The 17,832-nt window shown below is 63.1% G+C and overlaps 3 protein-coding genes across 3 annotated transcripts in view; 1 reads left to right on the plus strand and 2 right to left on the minus strand.

The window, feature by feature from the left end:
- Plxnd1 (plexin D1) overlaps positions 1-11,303 on the plus strand; it is a 37,426-nt gene extending 26,123 nt beyond the window's left edge. Inside the window, 22 exon segments of the mRNA XM_013010334.1 lie at positions 33-200; positions 276-366; positions 528-791; positions 875-1,024; positions 1,628-1,742; positions 3,603-3,710; positions 3,793-3,905; positions 4,436-4,540; positions 4,662-4,792; positions 4,935-5,133; positions 6,371-6,517; positions 6,772-6,928; positions 7,236-7,339; positions 7,458-7,497; positions 7,500-7,520; positions 8,061-8,095; positions 8,343-8,447; positions 8,634-8,797; positions 9,586-9,733; positions 9,866-10,006; positions 10,193-10,267; positions 10,401-11,303. Coding sequence (XP_012865788.1) covers positions 33-200; positions 276-366; positions 528-791; positions 875-1,024; positions 1,628-1,742; positions 3,603-3,710; positions 3,793-3,905; positions 4,436-4,540; positions 4,662-4,792; positions 4,935-5,133; positions 6,371-6,517; positions 6,772-6,928; positions 7,236-7,339; positions 7,458-7,497; positions 7,500-7,520; positions 8,061-8,095; positions 8,343-8,447; positions 8,634-8,797; positions 9,586-9,733; positions 9,866-10,006; positions 10,193-10,267; positions 10,401-10,517 — 2,698 coding nt within the window. The 3' untranslated portion in view covers positions 10,518-11,303.
- A 3,244-nt stretch (positions 11,304-14,547) lies between these two features.
- The window catches only part of LOC105981242 (histone H1oo), a 5,830-nt gene continuing 2,545 nt past the window's right edge, over positions 14,548-17,832 (minus strand). The window contains exons 2-5 of the mRNA XM_013010335.1: positions 16,944-17,200; positions 15,504-15,834; positions 14,968-15,032; positions 14,548-14,766 (exon numbers count right to left, since the gene is read on the minus strand). Of these exons, the coding sequence (XP_012865789.1) occupies positions 14,548-14,766; positions 14,968-15,032; positions 15,504-15,834; positions 16,944-17,200 (872 nt within the window). The remainder of the gene's footprint in view (positions 14,767-14,967; positions 15,033-15,503; positions 15,835-16,943; positions 17,201-17,832) is intronic.
- Rho (rhodopsin) overlaps positions 16,029-17,832 on the minus strand; it is a 16,707-nt gene continuing 14,903 nt past the window's right edge. The window contains exon 7 of the mRNA XM_013010425.1: positions 16,029-16,040. The gene's annotated coding sequence lies outside the window, so the exon portion shown is untranslated. The remainder of the gene's footprint in view (positions 16,041-17,832) is intronic.

Consider the following 17,832-nt stretch of genomic DNA (forward strand, 5'->3'; position numbering starts at 1 on the left):
GGGGCTGTGCTGACGCACGCACTGCCCTGCAGGCGCACGGAAAGCAGCATCACCTGCACGGTGCCCGGAGGCGCCGCGCCCGCGCCCGTGCCCGTGTGCGTGCGCATGGAGCGCCGGGGCTGCCTGCTCGGCAACCTCACCTTCCAGTACATGCAGAACCCCGTGATCATCTCCATCAGCCCCCGCCGCAGCCCCGTCAGGTGAGCCGCCCCCCTCCCCCAGGCTTGGTCTTGCTCCCGGGGCCGCGCGGGCTGACGGTCCTGCTGTCCCCGCAGCGGCGGCAGGACCATCACCGTAGCCGGCGAGCGTTTCCACATGGTACAGAACGTGTCCATGGCTGTCCACCACATTGGCCGCGAGCCCACGGTGAGGGCCACGGGGCCCAGGTGGGGTGGGGTCTGGGGCAGCCGGTGCCCTGAATGACCGAACCGCCTCCTGCTGCACCTTGCCTGTCTCTGCCCCTCCTTCTCATCCCACCCTTCCCCCATTTCTCCATGTCCATCGGTCTGTCCTACATCCCGTACCAGCTGTGCAAGGTCCTCAATGCCACTCTGATCACCTGCCCGTCGCCGGGGGCCCTGAGCAACGCCTCGGCGCCCGTGGACTTCTTCATCAACGGGCAGGCCTACGTGGATGAGGCGGCCCTGGCAGAGGAGCTGCTAGACCCGGCCCGGGGGCGGCGGGGCGGCCACTTCCGGCTGGACTACCTCCCCAACCCCCAGTTCTCCACCGCCAAGCGGGAGCGGTGGATCAAGCACCACCCGGGGGAGCCTCTCACCCTCGTCATCCACGTGAGCGCAGGGGCTCCGGCTGGGGGCTGGGGGCAGGCCAGGCCCCACGCCAGCCCTGGTGACGCTCTCCCCCATGCCTGCAGAAGGAGCAGGACAGTCTGGGGCTCGAGAGCCATGAGTACCTGGTCAAGATCGGCCAGGCGGCCTGCGACATCCAGATTGTCTCGGACAGGGTGATCCACTGCTCCGTCAACGAGTCCCTGGGTGCGGCCGAGGGGCAGCTGCCCATCACGGTGAGTGCACTGCGGCAGCCCTCGTCCAGCCCCGTGCGCCTCACTCAGCACCTTCTCCTTCAGTGGCTTGGGTCGGCAGAGCCTCACACCCCCATTTAACAGACAGGGAAACTGAGTCCCTCGGAACTGAGTTACCGTTCAGTCTGTGACTGGAGCCCTCTGGACCCCCATGAGGGTCTGGGCTTCCTCAGCCATGGAAGCTGCTGCTGCGGCTCTTAATGAGCCGATGAGGCCCCGGCCATGGTGCCTTGCCTGCCCCCCCCCCCCCAGAATGGAAGCTCCCTTCCTTCTCTGCGTGTGCACCATCCTCAGCTCCGACTGCCACCCTCGCTCGGCCCTGGCCCTAGGGCAGCGCTGCGCATCCTCCAGGACAGCAGCCGAGCCCTGTGGGCTGCCCTCCGCCCGCCTCCCCCGCAGCCAGCGCATCTTCACAGCCTGTGTCTGGGCCGGGCCCGGGCATGACGGTAGACAGGCATCACCTCGCTATGCGCTCAGGGTCCTCAGGAGGAAGCCCAGAGGGGTCAGGTGACGTGCCCAAGGCCCCACAGCCAGCGAGAAGAGCGTCCTTCCAGAAAGTCACAGCCCCTTCCCACCTCTGCCCAGATCCAGGTGGGAAACTTCAACCAGACCATCGCCACGCTGCAGCTAGGAGGCAGCGAGACGGCCATCATCGTCTCCATCGTCGTCTGCAGCGTCCTGCTGCTGCTCTCCGTCGTGGGTAAGTTGCCTGCGCACCACGGGGCCAGAGACGTGGAAGTTGCGAAGGGGTTGGGCCCAGGCCGTGGATCCCCAATGCCAGGCCAGGGATGGGGATCTTATTCTCCAGTTCACTCCGGAAACGAGCCTAGGTGTTCAAATATGGCTCCAAAAGTATCATACTAGACATGGCAGAGAAAGCAAGCCTGTGCTCCGCTGGCGGTGATGTAGGAAGGTGTGCTTGCTTGGAAACAGTTTGGCTGTTCTTCACAATGCTAATTATAGAGTTGCCATATGGCCCAGAAATTCCACTCCTGAGAATCTGCCCGAGAAAGGAAAACATGCATCCACACAGAATCTTGTGCACAAATGTTGACAGTGCCATTGTTTATAATAGACAAGAGGGCAGAACAACCCAAATGGCTATCGACTGATAAAAGGATAAGTAAAACATGGTCCATCCAGACAGCGGAATATTATTCAGCCATAAACAAAGAAAAGCACGGTTTATTGACTCACGCCAGAAATAAATGGGCCTTGAAAACCTGCTGATGGGGGGGAGGGGGAGGGAAGCAGACAGAAAGGACCACAGATTTACTGATTTTAAACAAAAGAGCTAGAGTAGGAAATTCAGACATAGGTTAGTGGGTACCTGGGTGAGGGAGCTTAATGGGTATGGGTCTTCTTGGGATAGCAACAGTGCTGTCAGGTGAGACATACTCATGACCTCAAAGCGTATGACTACAGTCAGATCCACTGGGCTGTCTACATGGTGAATTGTAGCGTACATGCACTGTAGCCCAATAAGGCTCTGTGTGTGTGTGTGTGTGTGTGTGTATGCATGCGCACGTGTATTGGACCTGAGGCTTGAACTCAGGGCCAGGACACTGTCCCTGAGCTTTTGTGTTCAAGGCTAGTCCTTTACGACTTGAGCCACAGCTCCACTTCCAGCTTTATTTAATTTGGTGATTAAATGGAGATAAAGAGTCTCACAGACTTTTCTTCCCAGGTTGGCTTCAAACTGTAATCCTCAGATCTCAGCCTCCTGGGTAAGATTACAGGTGTGAGCCACTGGTGTTTGCCTGAGGCTTTGCTTTTTAGTGACTATATCCAATGATAAAATTTGGAGAAAGGACTGGGGGCATGGCTCTACTGGGAGAGCTCCTGCACAGCAAGCTGAAGATCCTGAGTTTTAAAAAGTAGTCGCAAGCTGGGCACTGGGGCTCTCAGCTACTCAGGAGGCTGAGATCTGAGGATTGTGGTTCAAAGCCAGCTGGGGCAGGAAAGTCCGTGGCTTCTAATCTCCAATTAATCACAGAAAAAGCCAGAAGTGGTGCTGTAGCTCAAGTGGTAGAGTGCTAGCCTTGAACAAAAAGGAGCTCAATGACCAGGCCTAGCATTCAAGTCCCAGGACAGGCAAAAAAAAAAGTAGGGCAGTTAGCGAAGAGTAACAGGGCAGAACATAGGGCCGTACCCACATGCTTTCCGCATTTTCTAGCTGTCCATACAGATCAGATACCCTCCCCTGTCCTACAGCAGCATTATAATGACGCTTACTTTTTAGTTTCTTAATCCATAGACAACACAGGGCCATTGAGAGAGGAATGGAAAGTGCTAGAAATCAGGAAGAAAACAAACCATCCTAATTGTTTCAAAAGAAAACTACTGCTAACCACTACTTTACACGCCATGTGTCTTCCTAAGGGGACATGGGGCGTGTGCTGCTGGCCGGTCCGGTGTCCCGGGCCTGTCGGAGCAGGAGAGCCAAGGACAGCTATCTACCTCGTACTCTGGAGCCAGAGCCCAGGCCCTGGCCCAGCAGGCCTCAACAGAGGCTTCTGGAGGGTTCCGGAGGTCTGAGCTGCCTCTCTGCTGCCCACAGCCCTGTTTGTCTTTTGCACCAAGAGCCGGCGCGCTGAGCGCTACTGGCAGAAGACGCTGCTGCAGATGGAGGAAATGGAGTCTCAGATCCGAGAGGAAATCCGCAAAGGTACGGGAGGCCGGGCACGGGGTGGGTGTGCCTGGCCTCTCCCGTCTGGAGCAGGGCTTGAGGTGGTCACCTGCCTGTCCAGGCTTTGCCGAGCTGCAGACGGACATGACGGACCTGACCAAGGAGCTGAACCGCAGCCAGGGCATCCCCTTCCTGGAGTACAGGCACTTCGTGACCCGCACCTTCTTCCCCAAGGTCAGCCCCATCCCTCGGCATCTCCCTCACGGGGTGGCCCTGGGGCAGGGCAGAACCTGCGCTCCTCCAGAGGGGTGTTGCTTCTCCCCATCCCCCCCATTTTCCTTCTCTGTTCACTTGATGCCTGTCTGCAGTGAAGCCAGCCACCCCTCCCCTCCCCCACGCTCTGTGGGACCTACTGTCCCCACCAAGAGGGCGGGCGGCTGGCCGGCCTCCCCACCCCGTCTGCCTGCCTGGTGGGCTTTTGTGGTGGTGGCCAGGTCCCTCCCCAGCTCTGTCCTTGGGGTTCCTGGGAGTGTGGCCACACTCACGCAGAGACGCCTGCAGCTGCAATCCCCACAATATCCCCTGCCTCAGTTTCCTTCTCAGTCTTGTGCCTTCTTGCGGTGCAACCCTGGCCCATGCTGCTTCCTCCGTGTGGGCCTCCTCCCGGGAGTGTTGGGGGCATCTGCCTGCCCTGTGTAGCGCAGCCCTGTTGGTGCCTTGTTCTGTATGTCGAGTGACCCTGGGGTGCTGGCTCCACCCCGCAGTGCTCCTCCCTTTACGAAGAGCGTTACGTGCTGCCCTCCCAGACCCCCGGCTCCCCAGGCGGCTCCCCCACCCCCGAGACCCACCCGCTGCTGGGGGAGTGGAAGGTGAGTGCTGCCGGGCCTCTGCCCGTCCAGTCCTGTGCCTGAGGGGAGCAGGGGGCATGGGGCAGCCACCCGGGGTGCCGGGCCCGGCCCTGCCCGACACTCACACGCCAGCCCTCGGCAGATCCCCGAGGACCGCCGGCCCAGCATGGAGGAGGGCGTCAGCCTGTTCTCCTCACTCATCAGCAACAAGCACTTCCTCATCATCTTCGTCCACGCGCTGGAGCAGCAGAAGGACTTTGCAGTGCGAGACAGGTCAGACTGCGGGGTCCCTGGGGGAACAGAGGGCTGTCCCAGCCCCTCAGCCAGGTGACAGACGCCTCCCCTGGCCCTGGCATTCCTCCCGGGGTGCACAAGGCCAGCGGCGGGCAGCTGTGCTGACCGCCCGGGGCCACAGGTGCAGCTTGGCCTCCCTGCTGACCATCGCGCTGCACGGCAAGCTGGAGTACTACACGGGCATCATGAAGGAGCTGCTGGTGGATCTCATCGACGCCTCGGCCTCCAAGAACCCCAAGCTCATGCTGCGGCGCACCGAGTCGGTGGTGGAGAAGATGCTCACCAACTGGATGTCCATCTGCATGTACAGCTGCCTGCGGGTGAGGGGCCGGGCCCAGCTGGCCAGCGTGGGATGGACAGGGGCTGGGGGTGGCTTTGGTCCAGATGGTTGTTTATCAGCCGCGCAGCCCTCTCCAGTGCGTCTTGGGGCCAAGGCTGTGGATCTGGGGGGTAAATGGGATCCCAGCCGAGTCCTTGAAGACCTCCCAGCCCCGGGAGAGAATGAGATATGGAGACAGTGCCCACCCCCCAGAGGCTGCTGACTGGCTGGGGAGCAGCGGCCCCACACTGAGCCTGAGGGCTCGGGGAGTGAGCCACGGGTGTGTGTGTGTGTGTGTGTGTGTGTGTGTGTGTGTGTGTGTGTCAGGCACTGGTCTAGCCTGGGCAAAGGAGGGAGGGGAGGACATGCACAGAGGTGCTGTGGGAAGCGGGCTGGAGGTCGGGGGTCCTGGCAGAGGTGGCCCACCCGTGATCCTGGAGAAAGACAAAAGCCTGGCTAGAGACCAGGGCCTAAAATGGCCTAGATTTCAGTCTAGGCTCTGTGGCCCTAAACGGCCACCCGTGATCCTGGAGAAAGACAAAAGCCTGGCTAGAGACCAGGGCCTAAAATGGCCTAGATTTCAGTCTAGGCTCTGTGGCCCTGGGCTGTGCAGCCCTCTCTGCGCCGGGTCTCCTTCTGCACACGTGGGGTCCTCTGGCCTCTTGGGGAAGCAGGGAGGGAGGAGCCGCCGGGGAGAGCTCCCTGGGGTGCCTGGCCCGCTGGCCGCCGCCTCTTCTCATCAGGGGCTACGCTCGCCACACTGGGCTTGGCCGCTGCTCCTGTGGCCACTTCTTGTGGCCTCAGCCAGGCTGTCCTCCCTGAGCCTGGCCCCATCTTCTAGAAAGCAGGACGTCAGTGGCGTCCGCTGCCAGATCTGGAAACTGGGTCAGGGACGAGGCTGGCAGGCTGCCTTCCTATCTTTGCCAAATCTGCCTGCCACTATTGTGTTTGGGATCTTCCTTTGTATCTCCTGTCCCTTTACCTCGCCGCCTGACATAAATGGACCCACGGGGGGTCACTGGCAGTGCAGTGGTCACCTGGAAGTTGGTCAAGGCTGTGGGCCACTCTGGGTGTGGTTGGTGAAATGCAGAGGAGGGAGCGGGAACCAGCGTGCAGGGTTGGCGTTACCTGCGGTGCGGGTCGCTCGCAGCCTCTGCTGTGTGACCCCGACTCAGTGGAAAGCTGCCGGGTGGCCTGGGGGTGAAGGGTGGCCTTGGCCTCACTGCCAGTCCTCACAGGAGACGGTGGGAGAGCCCTTCTTCCTGCTGCTGTGCGCCATCAAGCAGCAGATCAACAAGGGCTCCATCGACGCCATCACCGGCAAGGCCCGCTACACGCTCAACGAGGAGTGGCTGCTGCGGGAGAACATAGAGGCCAAGCCCCGGGTGAGCAGCAGCACCTCTGCCCGCCCCTCCCCGGGAGCGGCAGGACCACCGGAGGCCAAGGCCTGGCAGTGGGCGGGGTCGAAACCCTTTGGGGGAATGGGTCCGTGAGGGGCGGGCCATTCCCCGGGCGGCCAGAGGGTGTTGCTGTCCAGCGGTCCTGGCCTCCGATCTAGACCAAGCCACCAGCCTGGTCACCAAGCTGGAGGGGCGGGGTGGTGGCACCCGCTGACTCCCCTCTGCCCTCTCTCGTGCAGAACCTGAACGTGTCCTTCCAGGGCTGTGGCATGGACTCGCTGAGCGTGCGGGCCATGGACACGGACACGCTGACGCAGGTGAAGGAGAAGATCCTGGAGGCCTTCTGCAAGAACGTGCCCTACTCCCAGTGGCCCCGGGCGGAGGATGTGGACCTCGGTAGGCAGGGCGGGCGGGCATGGCGTGTGGGAGGGCCCTGGGCCACGGGAGACAGGGCCTGCTGTGAGGGCAGGAGGGATGGGGCGGAAGGAGGGATGGGGCGGAAGGAGGGCGGGAGTCTTGAACTCTTCACCCTGGAGCCACAAGGGCCCAGGCTTCGCTCCCCAGCGCTGGGTGCTCAGGTTTTCATTTATCCCCAGGGTTGGTGGGTAGAGACTGGTGATTGTGCCACTGACAGCCCCGCTGCCCCCCACTGCAGACCCCACAGGGAGAGGCCCCCTGTCCTGACTGCCCCCCCCTCCCCTAGAGTGGTTTGCCTCCAGCACTCAGAGCTACATCCTGAGGGACCTGGACGACACGTCGGTTGTGGAGGATGGGCGCAAGAAGCTGAACACGCTGGCCCACTACAAGGTGCCACCCTCCGCCCCCCCCCGGTCTCCCCCCCACCGCCTCCCCCCCACCCCGCACCTTTCCCCCCTCCCACCCCCCCAGCGTCTCACCCTGGCTTCTCCCTCCCTCCCAACCTCAGATCCCGGAAGGAGCCTCCCTGGCCATGAGCCTCACGGACAAGAGGACACCACCCTGGGCAGAGGTAGGGCCCGGAGAGCCAAGGCCAGCTCTGAGACCCTCACTCCCTCCATGGCCACCAGAGGAGCCACGGCCGCCTTTCTCCCAGCTGTCCTGTGGGCGGCTGGAGGAGGAGGAGGAGGAGGAGGAGGAGGAGGGCGGGATGTGCTTCCAAGAAGCCCCAGCAGCTGCCGGGCAGCGGGGAGGGGGCGGGGCGGCCTCGGCCTGCCCCTGCTGCCCTCTCAGGCCAGCTGTGCTGCAGGCAGGCGGGGGCTCTTTGGGTCTCAAGGTCCCTCATGAGGTTGAGAGTGGGGTCTTGGCTGCCCCCCGGCAGCCCCTGTGGTCTGGGCTGGCAAGGCTCATGGGTAGGATGGGTGAGGACGGTGGCTGGCCCGGCCCCTCTTGAGGCCTCTTCCTGCACGGCCGTAGCTGCTGCTGCTTTTCTGGTCGCTCCCTTGTCTGTGGCGGAGCCTTTGTCTCAGCCGTGCTTGGTCTCCTTCTCTCTGCAGCTCTCTTCTTCCCCCGTCTTCTCTCTTGTTTATTTATTGTGTTTTTCCTCTCGCAGTGAAAGACTTGGACACGGAGAAGTATTTCCATTTGGTGAGTGCCCAGCCTTGGGCCCTGGGGACCTGGCCCCTCTCGGGGTGTGGCCTTGGCTCTCTGCCGCCCTGGGCCTCCGGGAGAGCGCTCCCAGGCCCTGGGAAAGGCCGGGTGAGGGAGCCCATGGAATCCTGCCGGAGCCACAGCCTGTGCACTGGGAAGCGTGGGCAGGGCTGGGCCCCGAGCACGGGATGGACCTCCGCGGAGGCTGCCGAGGCCACAGCTCCGACCCTGTCGGGCCTCCCAGGTGCTGCCCACGGACGAACTGGCAGAGCCCAAAAAGTCCCACCGCCAGAGCCACCGCAAGAAGGTGCTCCCGGAGATCTACCTGACCCGCCTGCTGTCCACCAAGGTGGGCCCAGCCTAGGTGTCCCCTGCCCAGCCTCACTCTGGCCCCAGCGATTCCCAGCTCTGAGCCCCTAGCCCGGGTGCTTTGGACCCAAGTACAAGGGGTCTCCCTGACACCACAGAGGCCACCGCTGCCCCTTGCCCCCTCCCCCCAGCAGCCCTGGCCCACACTGGCCACTGCTCTCTACAGGGCACGCTGCAGAAGTTTCTGGATGACCTGTTCAAGGCCATCCTGAGCATCCGGGAAGACAAGCCCCCTCTGGCTGTGAAGTACTTCTTCGACTTCCTGGAGGAGCAGGCCGAGAGGAGGGGGATCTCAGACCCAGACACACTGCACATCTGGAAGACCAACAGGTGGGATGGTGGGGGCGCAGAGGGGCCGCGCCCGGCGCCTCGGGCCTGGCCAGAGCCTGGGATGGGTGGGGGGGCAGAGGGCCGGGCCCGGCGCCTCGGGCCTGGCCAGAGCCTGGCTTCTGCTCCTCCAGCCTCTCCCAGCTCCGAGGCCTCTCTTGGCCTCAGTTTCCCCTGCAGTAAAACCGGGAACTAAAACCCCTGCTCTCTTTCCGCCTCCTTGGTGGACACTTGGGAATGACAGAGCCGGGCTGGACGCCGCCCCGCCTGGTCTGCAGTCCATGCACTTCCTAGCTCCCTGAGCCTTAGCTTGTTTAGCCGTGGCCACACACCCTCGTACATACACAGCACCACCTCTGAGCAGTTTCTGAGCAGTTGCAGAAGCTCCTCGGCGCTCTGGAGACCCCTTTGCTCCAGTGTCTGGGTGGCTCTGGGCTGGGGACTGTCCCACCTCCTCCAGGCCACCCCTAGGCCTGCCTCTCTGCTCTGGACTGCCTGCTGCGTGCGAGGCTGGGGGGAGGAGCTGTGGGCGGGCATGGGCTGCGGGCAGCAGGGTGGGGGCTTCTAATGCTCACCAGACCCGGCTGGGGCCTCCTGGGGGAGCTGAGGGGGAGCAGGGAGGGAGAGGGCTGTAGTGGGCCAGCTTGGCCTGGGCCCTCAGCCGCCACCCTGTGTGTCCACAGTCCCCCAAGGCTCCATTTTGGTGGGGCCTCACGGCAGAGCCAGATGCTTGTACCCTGCCCGCCTCTGCCGGCTCACATGGCCCTGTCGCCCCCACCCCCACCCCACAGCCTGCCTCTTCGCTTCTGGGTGAACATCCTGAAAAACCCCCAGTTCGTCTTCGACATCGAGAAGACGGACCACATAGATGCCTGCCTCTCAGTCATTGCCCAGGCCTTCATCGACGCCTGCTCCATCTCTGACCTGCAGCTGGGCAAGGTGCGCGGTGGCTGCAGGGGCAGGGCCTGAGGAGGCCCCAGGCGAGCACGGCCAGGCTCCAGAGGGAGGACGTCCCTCCAGGCACCTGCCTGGCCGGAGGAAGGTGACGCCAGCGTGTCTCTCACTGTGCAGGACTCGCCCACCAACAAGCTCCTGTATGCCAAGGAGATCCCCGAGTACCGCAAGATCGTGCAGCGCTACTACAAGCAGATCCAGGACATGACGCCCCTCAGCGAGCAGGAGATGAACGCCCACCTGGCCGAGGAGTCCAGGGTGGGCAACTCAGAGGGCTGGCGAGGCTGGGATGCTTGGCTTGCTGCCTCAACAGGACAGAGCTGGGGGCACACCCCCCCTCCGGTGCCCTCACTGCCCCTGCTGGTGGGAGCTGCGGGTGCTAGGAGCGGACCGGGCCGTGGATCGCGTGGCTGACGGCCCTCCTCTCTCCCCCCTCCCCCGTAGAAATACCAGAACGAGTTCAACACCAATGTGGCCGTGGCAGAGATCTACAAATATGCCAAGAGGTATCGCCCCCAGGTGAGGCGGCCCTGCCCCGCGTGCTGCTCAGGAGGGCACAGGCAGCCGGTGGCTAGTTGGCCTCTCCCCAGATGGAGGGGGAGCTGGCCATGCCCAGCGGCCACAGCCCTGCTGACCCTCCACCTCCTCTCAGATCATGGCGGCCCTGGAGGCCAACCCCACGGCCCGCAGGACGCAGCTGCAGCACAAATTCGAGCAGGTGGTGGCGCTGATGGAGAACAACATCTACGAATGCTACAGCGAGGCCTGAGTGCAGGGAAGCGCGGTGCCACCACCGAGAGGCCCGACCTGCGCCCCGGCCCCGCCAACTCAGCTGCAGGCCGCTGAGCCCGAAGGAGGTGCTGGCCGCACCCACGCTGCCCCTCTGCCCACCTCAGGCCTGGCACTGGGACGGGGCCTTCCGCCTAGCCACCACTACCCCTTTTCAGCGGCTTGGCCCAGCCGAGAGCCAGGCTCCGCCACGGGAGAAGAGGCCACCGTCCAGACTCGCTACCTCACCCATCCTGGTGGGGCCTCGGTCCACCAACATGCTCTGCGACCTGCCCACAGACCGTGCCAAGCAGGGATGGGTCTGCGTGGCTCCGGGGGCCGCTGGCAGAGGCGGCAATGCCTGCTGCCTGCAGGGAGGGGCAGAAAAAGGGGACGCGGGGCTGCTGGTACCCGGGGAGGGGTGGGAGGCTGGGCCGCACCACGCTGTAGCCAGGCTACTTGATCTTTCTGGAAATGTTTCTAAAGATAGCACCACTTTGGGGGGTTTTGTTTTTTTGTTTTTTGTTTTTTTAAAAAAAGCTTTTATATATTAAAAAACAAACTCACGCCACACGCCAACTGTGAATCGCTGCCGCTTGTGCAGAGGAGCCGGCCGGCCCCAGGGCTCCCGGCAACACTGGAAAGGACCGCGCCGCGGATGGCAGGCCCGGAAAACGCCGACGGGTTCACCAGGCTCCCTGCTGCAGGCCTGGCCAGACCCAAGGGAGCTGGACGGGAGGGCTGGAACTCTCTGGAACCTTCTTTATAATAAAAGCCTGCCAGGAAAACCTACTGTGGGCTCCAGCCTTTGTCCTGTGATGGCTGGTGGGATGTGGGGGGGGGAGAGAGAGGGGGAAGGATGGGAGGGGGAGGGGTGGCTACTTTGTCACACAGTTTGCAGCAGAAGGGAGGCCAGGAGGCTGGCCTCCACACATGGTGCCAGTTCTGGGACTTGGGAAATCCTGCCCACCACCTCCCGAAGGCCTGCCGTCCTCTGCCAGGTTGCAGGAGGTACTATGGCTGTGTACTTGAGGGGCCTGGCCACAGCTGCCCGCCCACAGCCTCCCGGGGTCCCCACCACCTCCAGGGGTCAGCCTGCTGCGGGGCTGGGCCCTTCCTATGGGTGGTGCTGGACTGGAACCCAGAGCCTTGCACATGCTAAGTGCATACTAAGCGCATGCCCTCCACTGCTTATCTGTGACAAGCCCCCCTCAGCAAGGCTAAGCAGTGTCCCCAAGGGCACACAGCAGACAGACAAGGTTTCCTTCCCCTCCGGTCTCCAGAGGCAGGCCCCACACGGCCAGGAGGTGGCAGGTGACCGCTGGGTCTGCATATCCACGAGTTCTGCACCGCAGCACACTCCTCACACAGGTTCTCTGCACAGGTCATCTGACTGGGGTCTGCAAACACCCACTCTTGAAAACCCCCTTCCCCACCCCGCCCAGGCCACCTGGGGGTCTGAGCCTGAGGCCCGCCCGTCCCAGCGCACTGCGAGTCCGCCTCCAGCCCACGGCCACAGGTGACAGAGTGCCCCTGCTCTCCATGCCATCTACAAACCTTGAACCCAAAGTTCAAGCAGGAAACGAAACTCCACAGATAGCAGTTCTAGAGTAAGAAAACAGCCAATGCTCCTTCACTTCCAAAATAGCTTTGGGGCCCAGAGCCCGTCCTCATCTTTCAAATGATGTTCTTAACAGATCTCATTTCAGTTATCAGCATATTTGACGGGGTCTTTGAGGGGGAACTGTGATTCCAGAATGGATGCCCGTTTCCCAGAAACAGAGGAATCACACACACACACACACACACACACACACACACAGAGGCATGAGGAAAATCAGCGCTGTGCCAGGCTCCGAGTGGCTGTGGTAGGCACGGCCGAAGCAGGTGTGTGCGTGTGCTGACGGGGGCGGGGTGGGAGCGGGGTACACACACCATTTCACACCCCACTTCTCCCCCATGCGGCAATATGGCAATAACATCTTTTTGTCATTAAATATTCTGCAGCCTGGCTTGCCGCCTGATTAGCATGCGGCTCCCTGTTGAAGTTTAGAAGCCGGCCTGCACACGGCAGACTGGGGGAGGGGGGAGGGAAGGGGGAAGGGGGACCCCGGGAGGTGTGGACCCCAGCAGAGTCTCCTAGGGGAGGGGGAGGGGGGGACCCCGGGAGGTGTGGACCCCAGCAGTCTCCCGAAGAAGTGGAGCTTCCGAGGGGAGAGGGGAGGCTGCTGCGGCAGCCATGGGGCACTTGCCCGAGGGCCCACAAGGATGCTAGAACTTTCCTCCCTAACTGGGCAGGCGCGGCCAGTCCCCAGCTCCAGGCGGCCATGCCCGGTGGAGCAGCCCCAGCCCCAGGCCAGGCTACGAAGAAGCCCAGGAAGCACTAGCTGCCACCTGCTCCCCGTGCCCCGCGGGGATGGCTGGCAACCACACTTAGCCACCCCAGGGAGGCCCCGGCAGCGCCAGACAAGCCCTCGTGGGGTTCTAGGAGAGGGGGGGTGACAAGGCAGGGAGGGGCCGAGCAACTTCAGGAAGATAGATCGGATGCCCACACTGGGCAGCCTCCATCTCCTCTAGTAGGGCTTGCTCCTTTCTCCATAAGCTCCGCCTTTGTCTGAGGTCACTCAGACCCCACCCTGTGCGGCCCCGCCTCCACAAGCCCCTCCCACTCCGGGCCACAGCTGGAGCCCCTGGCTGGGCAGGCAAGCCCAAACAAACTCTCCTCTGACGGTTCCTCACAACAAAGGAGGTGACAGGCGGGCCTAGCCTTCCAGAGCCCTTGGATGGCAGCCCTTGCCCCCTGCAGGCCCCCTCCGGCTCCCCGCGTCACAGGCCCGCCACCGGAGGCCCAGCACAGCCAGCACTCACTCTGCATCTGGGTCTGCATCAGGACAGGGCTGGGCGAGGCGGTCCACCTGTCCCCTCCCCCGCCCCGGGCAGCGCGGAACCGGAGATCCACGTGACACGCTGGCGTGGACGAGGCGCCTGGCTCCCCACAGCATGTGCCCAATTCCAAGACTGCATGTCAAAGACCTAAAACACAGGAAACAACGTGGGCACCTGTGGCTCAGGCCTGTAACCCTAGCCACTCAGGAGGCTGAGATCTGAGGGTGGCAGCTCAATGCAAGCCTGTGGAAGGAACGTCCATGGGATTCTCACCCCCAACTGATCACAGAAAAAAGCTGGGCGTGGCACTGCGGCTCAAGTGGTAGAGTGCCAGCCTTGAGCAAACGAAGACCAAAGACAAGCACCCAGGCCGAGTTCAAGCTCTACGACTGGGGAAAAAAAAAAAAAATCACACACACACACTAGCTGCCGGTCTAAAACACTGTCCGGAGGCACTGCCACTGTGCTCGGGCAGGGAGTGGCGGAGCCCAGACAGGACGGGTGGCACGGGCCCTTCTCAAGGGAACCGCGCAGCCCTCAGGCCTCGTCTCCCGGGCTGGCCGTCCTGACCGTGGGGTTGCGGGCTGCAGCAGCGCCTGGCCCTCGGCCCAGCTCCTCCAATCCCTTCCCGCAGCCACACGTTTGCTCCCCCCTGCCCACAGCCCTGTCTGGATCCCAACTGCCCCATCTGCCCCGGCAAGCCTTCCGGCCTCCCCCAGGCTCCCGCAGAGCCATACCCCATTTTCCCACGCCCCCCAACGCAGCAGCCCTGCGGCGCCCTCTGCCAGGCCTCCGCCCTCTCATCCGCGCAGCTTCCAGATCCCCAGTCCCACAGCCCGGGCGGGCCCAGCCCCTCCCAGGCTCCCGAGGCCCTCGTGTCCCACTGTCCACTCGTGATGCACCCGTCTCCTCCAGGAAGAGGGCGCCGTCTGGTCCCCTGCAGAGGCAGGTAACCAGGAGGTACTCCGTGATTGCTGAGCGTACATGCAGAAGGCCAAATCCTTGAACCTCATCTTCTCCCCATCCTGACATGCGAGAAAACAGAAAAGGTACTCTTTATTGATAAATAAGTTACAATTAAATAGACCGATGGCTTGCTGGGGAATAAAAGATCACACGAAACACCATCTCTTGCCAGCCAAGCCCTAGTTCCTGGCCTCCACCTTCTTGCTGGACGCCTTGGAGGAGGCGGCTTTGGTGGGCAGCCCGGGCTTCCTGGGGCCCTCAGGGGCCTGTGTCTTCCTGGCCCTGTGCGGGGACTGGGCCTTGGGCGCGCTCCCCATGGGAGGCCCCGCCCCCTTCCGCTGGGGCTCCACCCGGGCTGTCACCTTCCTTTTGGTGGGAGAAGTGGTACCATTCTGGACCTATGAGAGAGCAAGATGGGGACGAGGAGGCGGGGCTGGCACAGGGCTCTGGCTCTGGAGAGGCCCCCTCCCTCCCAGCGTGGGTAGGCCAAACCTGCTGGGCACGGGTGGAAGCGCTGCCTGCTGGGGGTGGGGCGGCCCCTCCCCCCTCGTTCCCCCGGCCCCCCCGCCCCCCCAGCCTGGCAGGGCACAGACACCTACCTTGCTGGCCGGCAACCTGACCAGTCCCCCCTCAGCCTTGATCTTCCTGTGGGCCTCGGCTGCTCCTGGAAGATGGCAGGCGTCAGGAGGCAGAGGCTCTGGGGCCGCAGCCCTGCCTAGACGGCAGGCAGCCCTCATTCCCCCACCCAGGACCACGTGGCCCAGGTGAGCTGCCGCACCCCGCCCATCGCACCACACTACAGCACACGAGGTCCGCTTCCTCCACGCAGGGCGCTGGGCAGACCCGGACAGGGCCTCCACAGGCCTGAGGCCTTTAGTTGGCACATGGCAGTCAGGAGGCATCTAAAAACACTAACCACGGCCCTCGCTTCCTCCCAGGCCTCTCCCTTCCCGCCAGCCCGCCTCTGCCTTCAGAGGCTGGGCCTCCTCCTCCTCTTCCTCCAGGAAGCCTTCCAGGACTTTCAGGATGGCAGCCCCAGACCCCTGGTGCCCCTCAACCCTGCTTGCCCACCCACCAACTACCATGAGTTGTTTCCCCATTTTAGGCCAAACATTTCCCCAAGCCCCCTTCACACCTTGGCCGCGCCCACTGCCCGTGGCCTTCATCTTTCCACCGAGCCCGTTGGCGCTGGGAGGGACCCGAACAGCCTTGTCCGATTTTGGGGGCCCCCTGGTGGCCTCCCCCAGCTTTGCTCCACTGACCCCCCTCTCACTGCCTCTCTTGGGGGCCTTCTCCTTGGCCACCCCTGGTTTGAGAGGAGCCGTCCTGGTTGCTCCCCGCTTCTCCGCTGCCTTGGACCCCCGGCCCGCATTGTCGGCGCCCCGCTGTGGCTCCTGGGCTTTCTGGGGGGCTGTCGGGGCTGCGATCTTCCTGGGCCGGCTCTTCTTCTTGCGCTTGGGGACCAGCTGAGGCAGGGACATGGGGAGGAAGGAGAGCAGCTCAGCGTCTGGGGCTCCCGCACCCCAGTGCCCCAGGTTCTGAGGGGCGGGCTCCAAGCCTGTACAGATGACTGGGCCAGGGCAGCGGTCAGAGGGTCTCCCTTAAGCACCCCACGGTCAGGCTCCCACCCCCGTTTGTCCATCCCACCTCCCTGTGCCCTAGAGTCCCAGGCCTCCCTGACTCCCCTCCCTCCCCCTCCTCCACCCGCCCCCAGGCCCTGCAGAGCTCCGGCCCAAGCTGTGGGGCTCAGCCTCCGTCCTCCAACCTCTCATCTGTCAGGGTGTCACAGAGAGGGGTTCAGGAGACACAGGGAGTCCTGGCAAGCAGGTTGAGCTGGGAACTCCTGGTCCTCTGAGCACCCACACCCTCAAGACCCGAGACGACCCCCACGCTCCCCCCCTCCCCGACCCCCACGCTCCCCCCCTCCCCGACCCCCACGCTCCCCCTCTCCCCATCCTTTGTCATTGCAGCCCACCCAGGAGCCCAGGAGCGCCGTGAAGAGGAGACGCCCTGCAGCGGGACCGCACGCCACAGGCCCGACATGGCGGAGCAGACGGCACCCCTCTTCCCACAGCACCCACTGAGCTGCCAGGAGCTGGGCAGGCCCGGATGCAGAGCAGCAGCTCGAGGCTGGGAGTCAGTTTTGTCCCCAGTCTGTGCCTCTAGCCTGGTCAGGCCAGGATCTGAACCCCATTTCCCAGAAGGGGCAGGGGGGCTGTGAGGGGGCGGCCCCTGGCCAGGTTTGGCACTGAAGGGGGGGCACGCCATCTGAGGGTGCCCAGGAGCCAAAGAGCAAACAGTCCTGGCACTCTAACGACACAACGCCACCACAAAGACAGACGCCACCAGGGCGGGCGAGAGCCGGGACAGGGCCGCGTACTGTCCTTTTGGGAGAAAGTGCTGGACAGACAGAATGACAGGGACAGGGTGGAGAGGCAGCCAGGCCAGGAAGATGCTGGTGCCCAGGCCAGGAGTGAAGCAAGCTGCTCCTCACGTCCAAATCGTGGAGCCAAGTGCCCCCCCACACCGCATGCCTGACCCTCCCCCTCTCCCCCCTCCTCCCCCCCCCACTTACTTTAAAGCTGCCCGTGGCTCCCTTGGCCTTGGAGTTGGCAGGCCTGGTGAGGAGCCCACGGCGCATGCCCGTGTCCAGGGCCTGCTTCAGCAGGTACTTGAAGCGGGTGGCGTCCACCGTGGGGTACTTGTGCAGGATGTAGACCTTGATGGCCACCACTGACGTGCCCCGCCGCTGCTCCCCCGCCTGCAACGCCTCCAGCACCATGCGCAGCATCGATGGGTTGCGGCGACCCAAGGGGACCCTGTGGTTGAGGTCTGCAGGAAAGACCGCAGGACGTCACCAAGTGCCAGCCCGCGGGGGCTGAGGCCAGGGGGTCACCGGCCGTGCCTGGGGGGGGTTGGCTTGCTGAGTCATTTTGAAGAAAGCAATGTTGGATGTGGCCACCTGCCACCTCCACGCCATGTACAGGACTCGGAGGGCGCTGTGTGACACACAGGCCCCAGCAGGACCCCGTGGCTCCCCAGGGAGCATGGGCAGAAGGGAGGACACCATGGTGGGTGAAAGACACCTGCGAGACCCTCAGCCACATAGTAGGGTCCCCGGGCACACTCAGGGCAGGAGTTAAACAATGAGGAAAAAGAAAAAAAATCCATATGAACTTTAGTGCTGGCATTGTTCAGGTGTGCTAACAGTATGGCATTGGGTTTTAGGGGTTGGTTGTTTGTTGTTGTTGGTTTTGTTATGTTGGGGATAGAACCCAGGGCCTTATGCATTTGAGCCAAGAGCTGCAGCTCCAGCCCTCTAATTACTCTTCTGAAGGTCCCTGTCTGCCGAGAATCAATATTAGGCTGTTTTGCAGATGCTAAGCCTGGCGTCTGCTTTGCAGAAGCCCTGCAGATGAAGGAGGCCAGCAGCTGAGCGCTGTGCAAACAGGAGGGGGGGAGGG

Source organism: Dipodomys ordii, unplaced genomic scaffold, assembly GCF_000151885.1.
Source record: "Dipodomys ordii isolate 6190 unplaced genomic scaffold, Dord_2.0 Scaffold12, whole genome shotgun sequence".
Lineage (NCBI taxonomy): Eukaryota > Metazoa > Chordata > Mammalia > Rodentia > Heteromyidae > Dipodomys > Dipodomys ordii.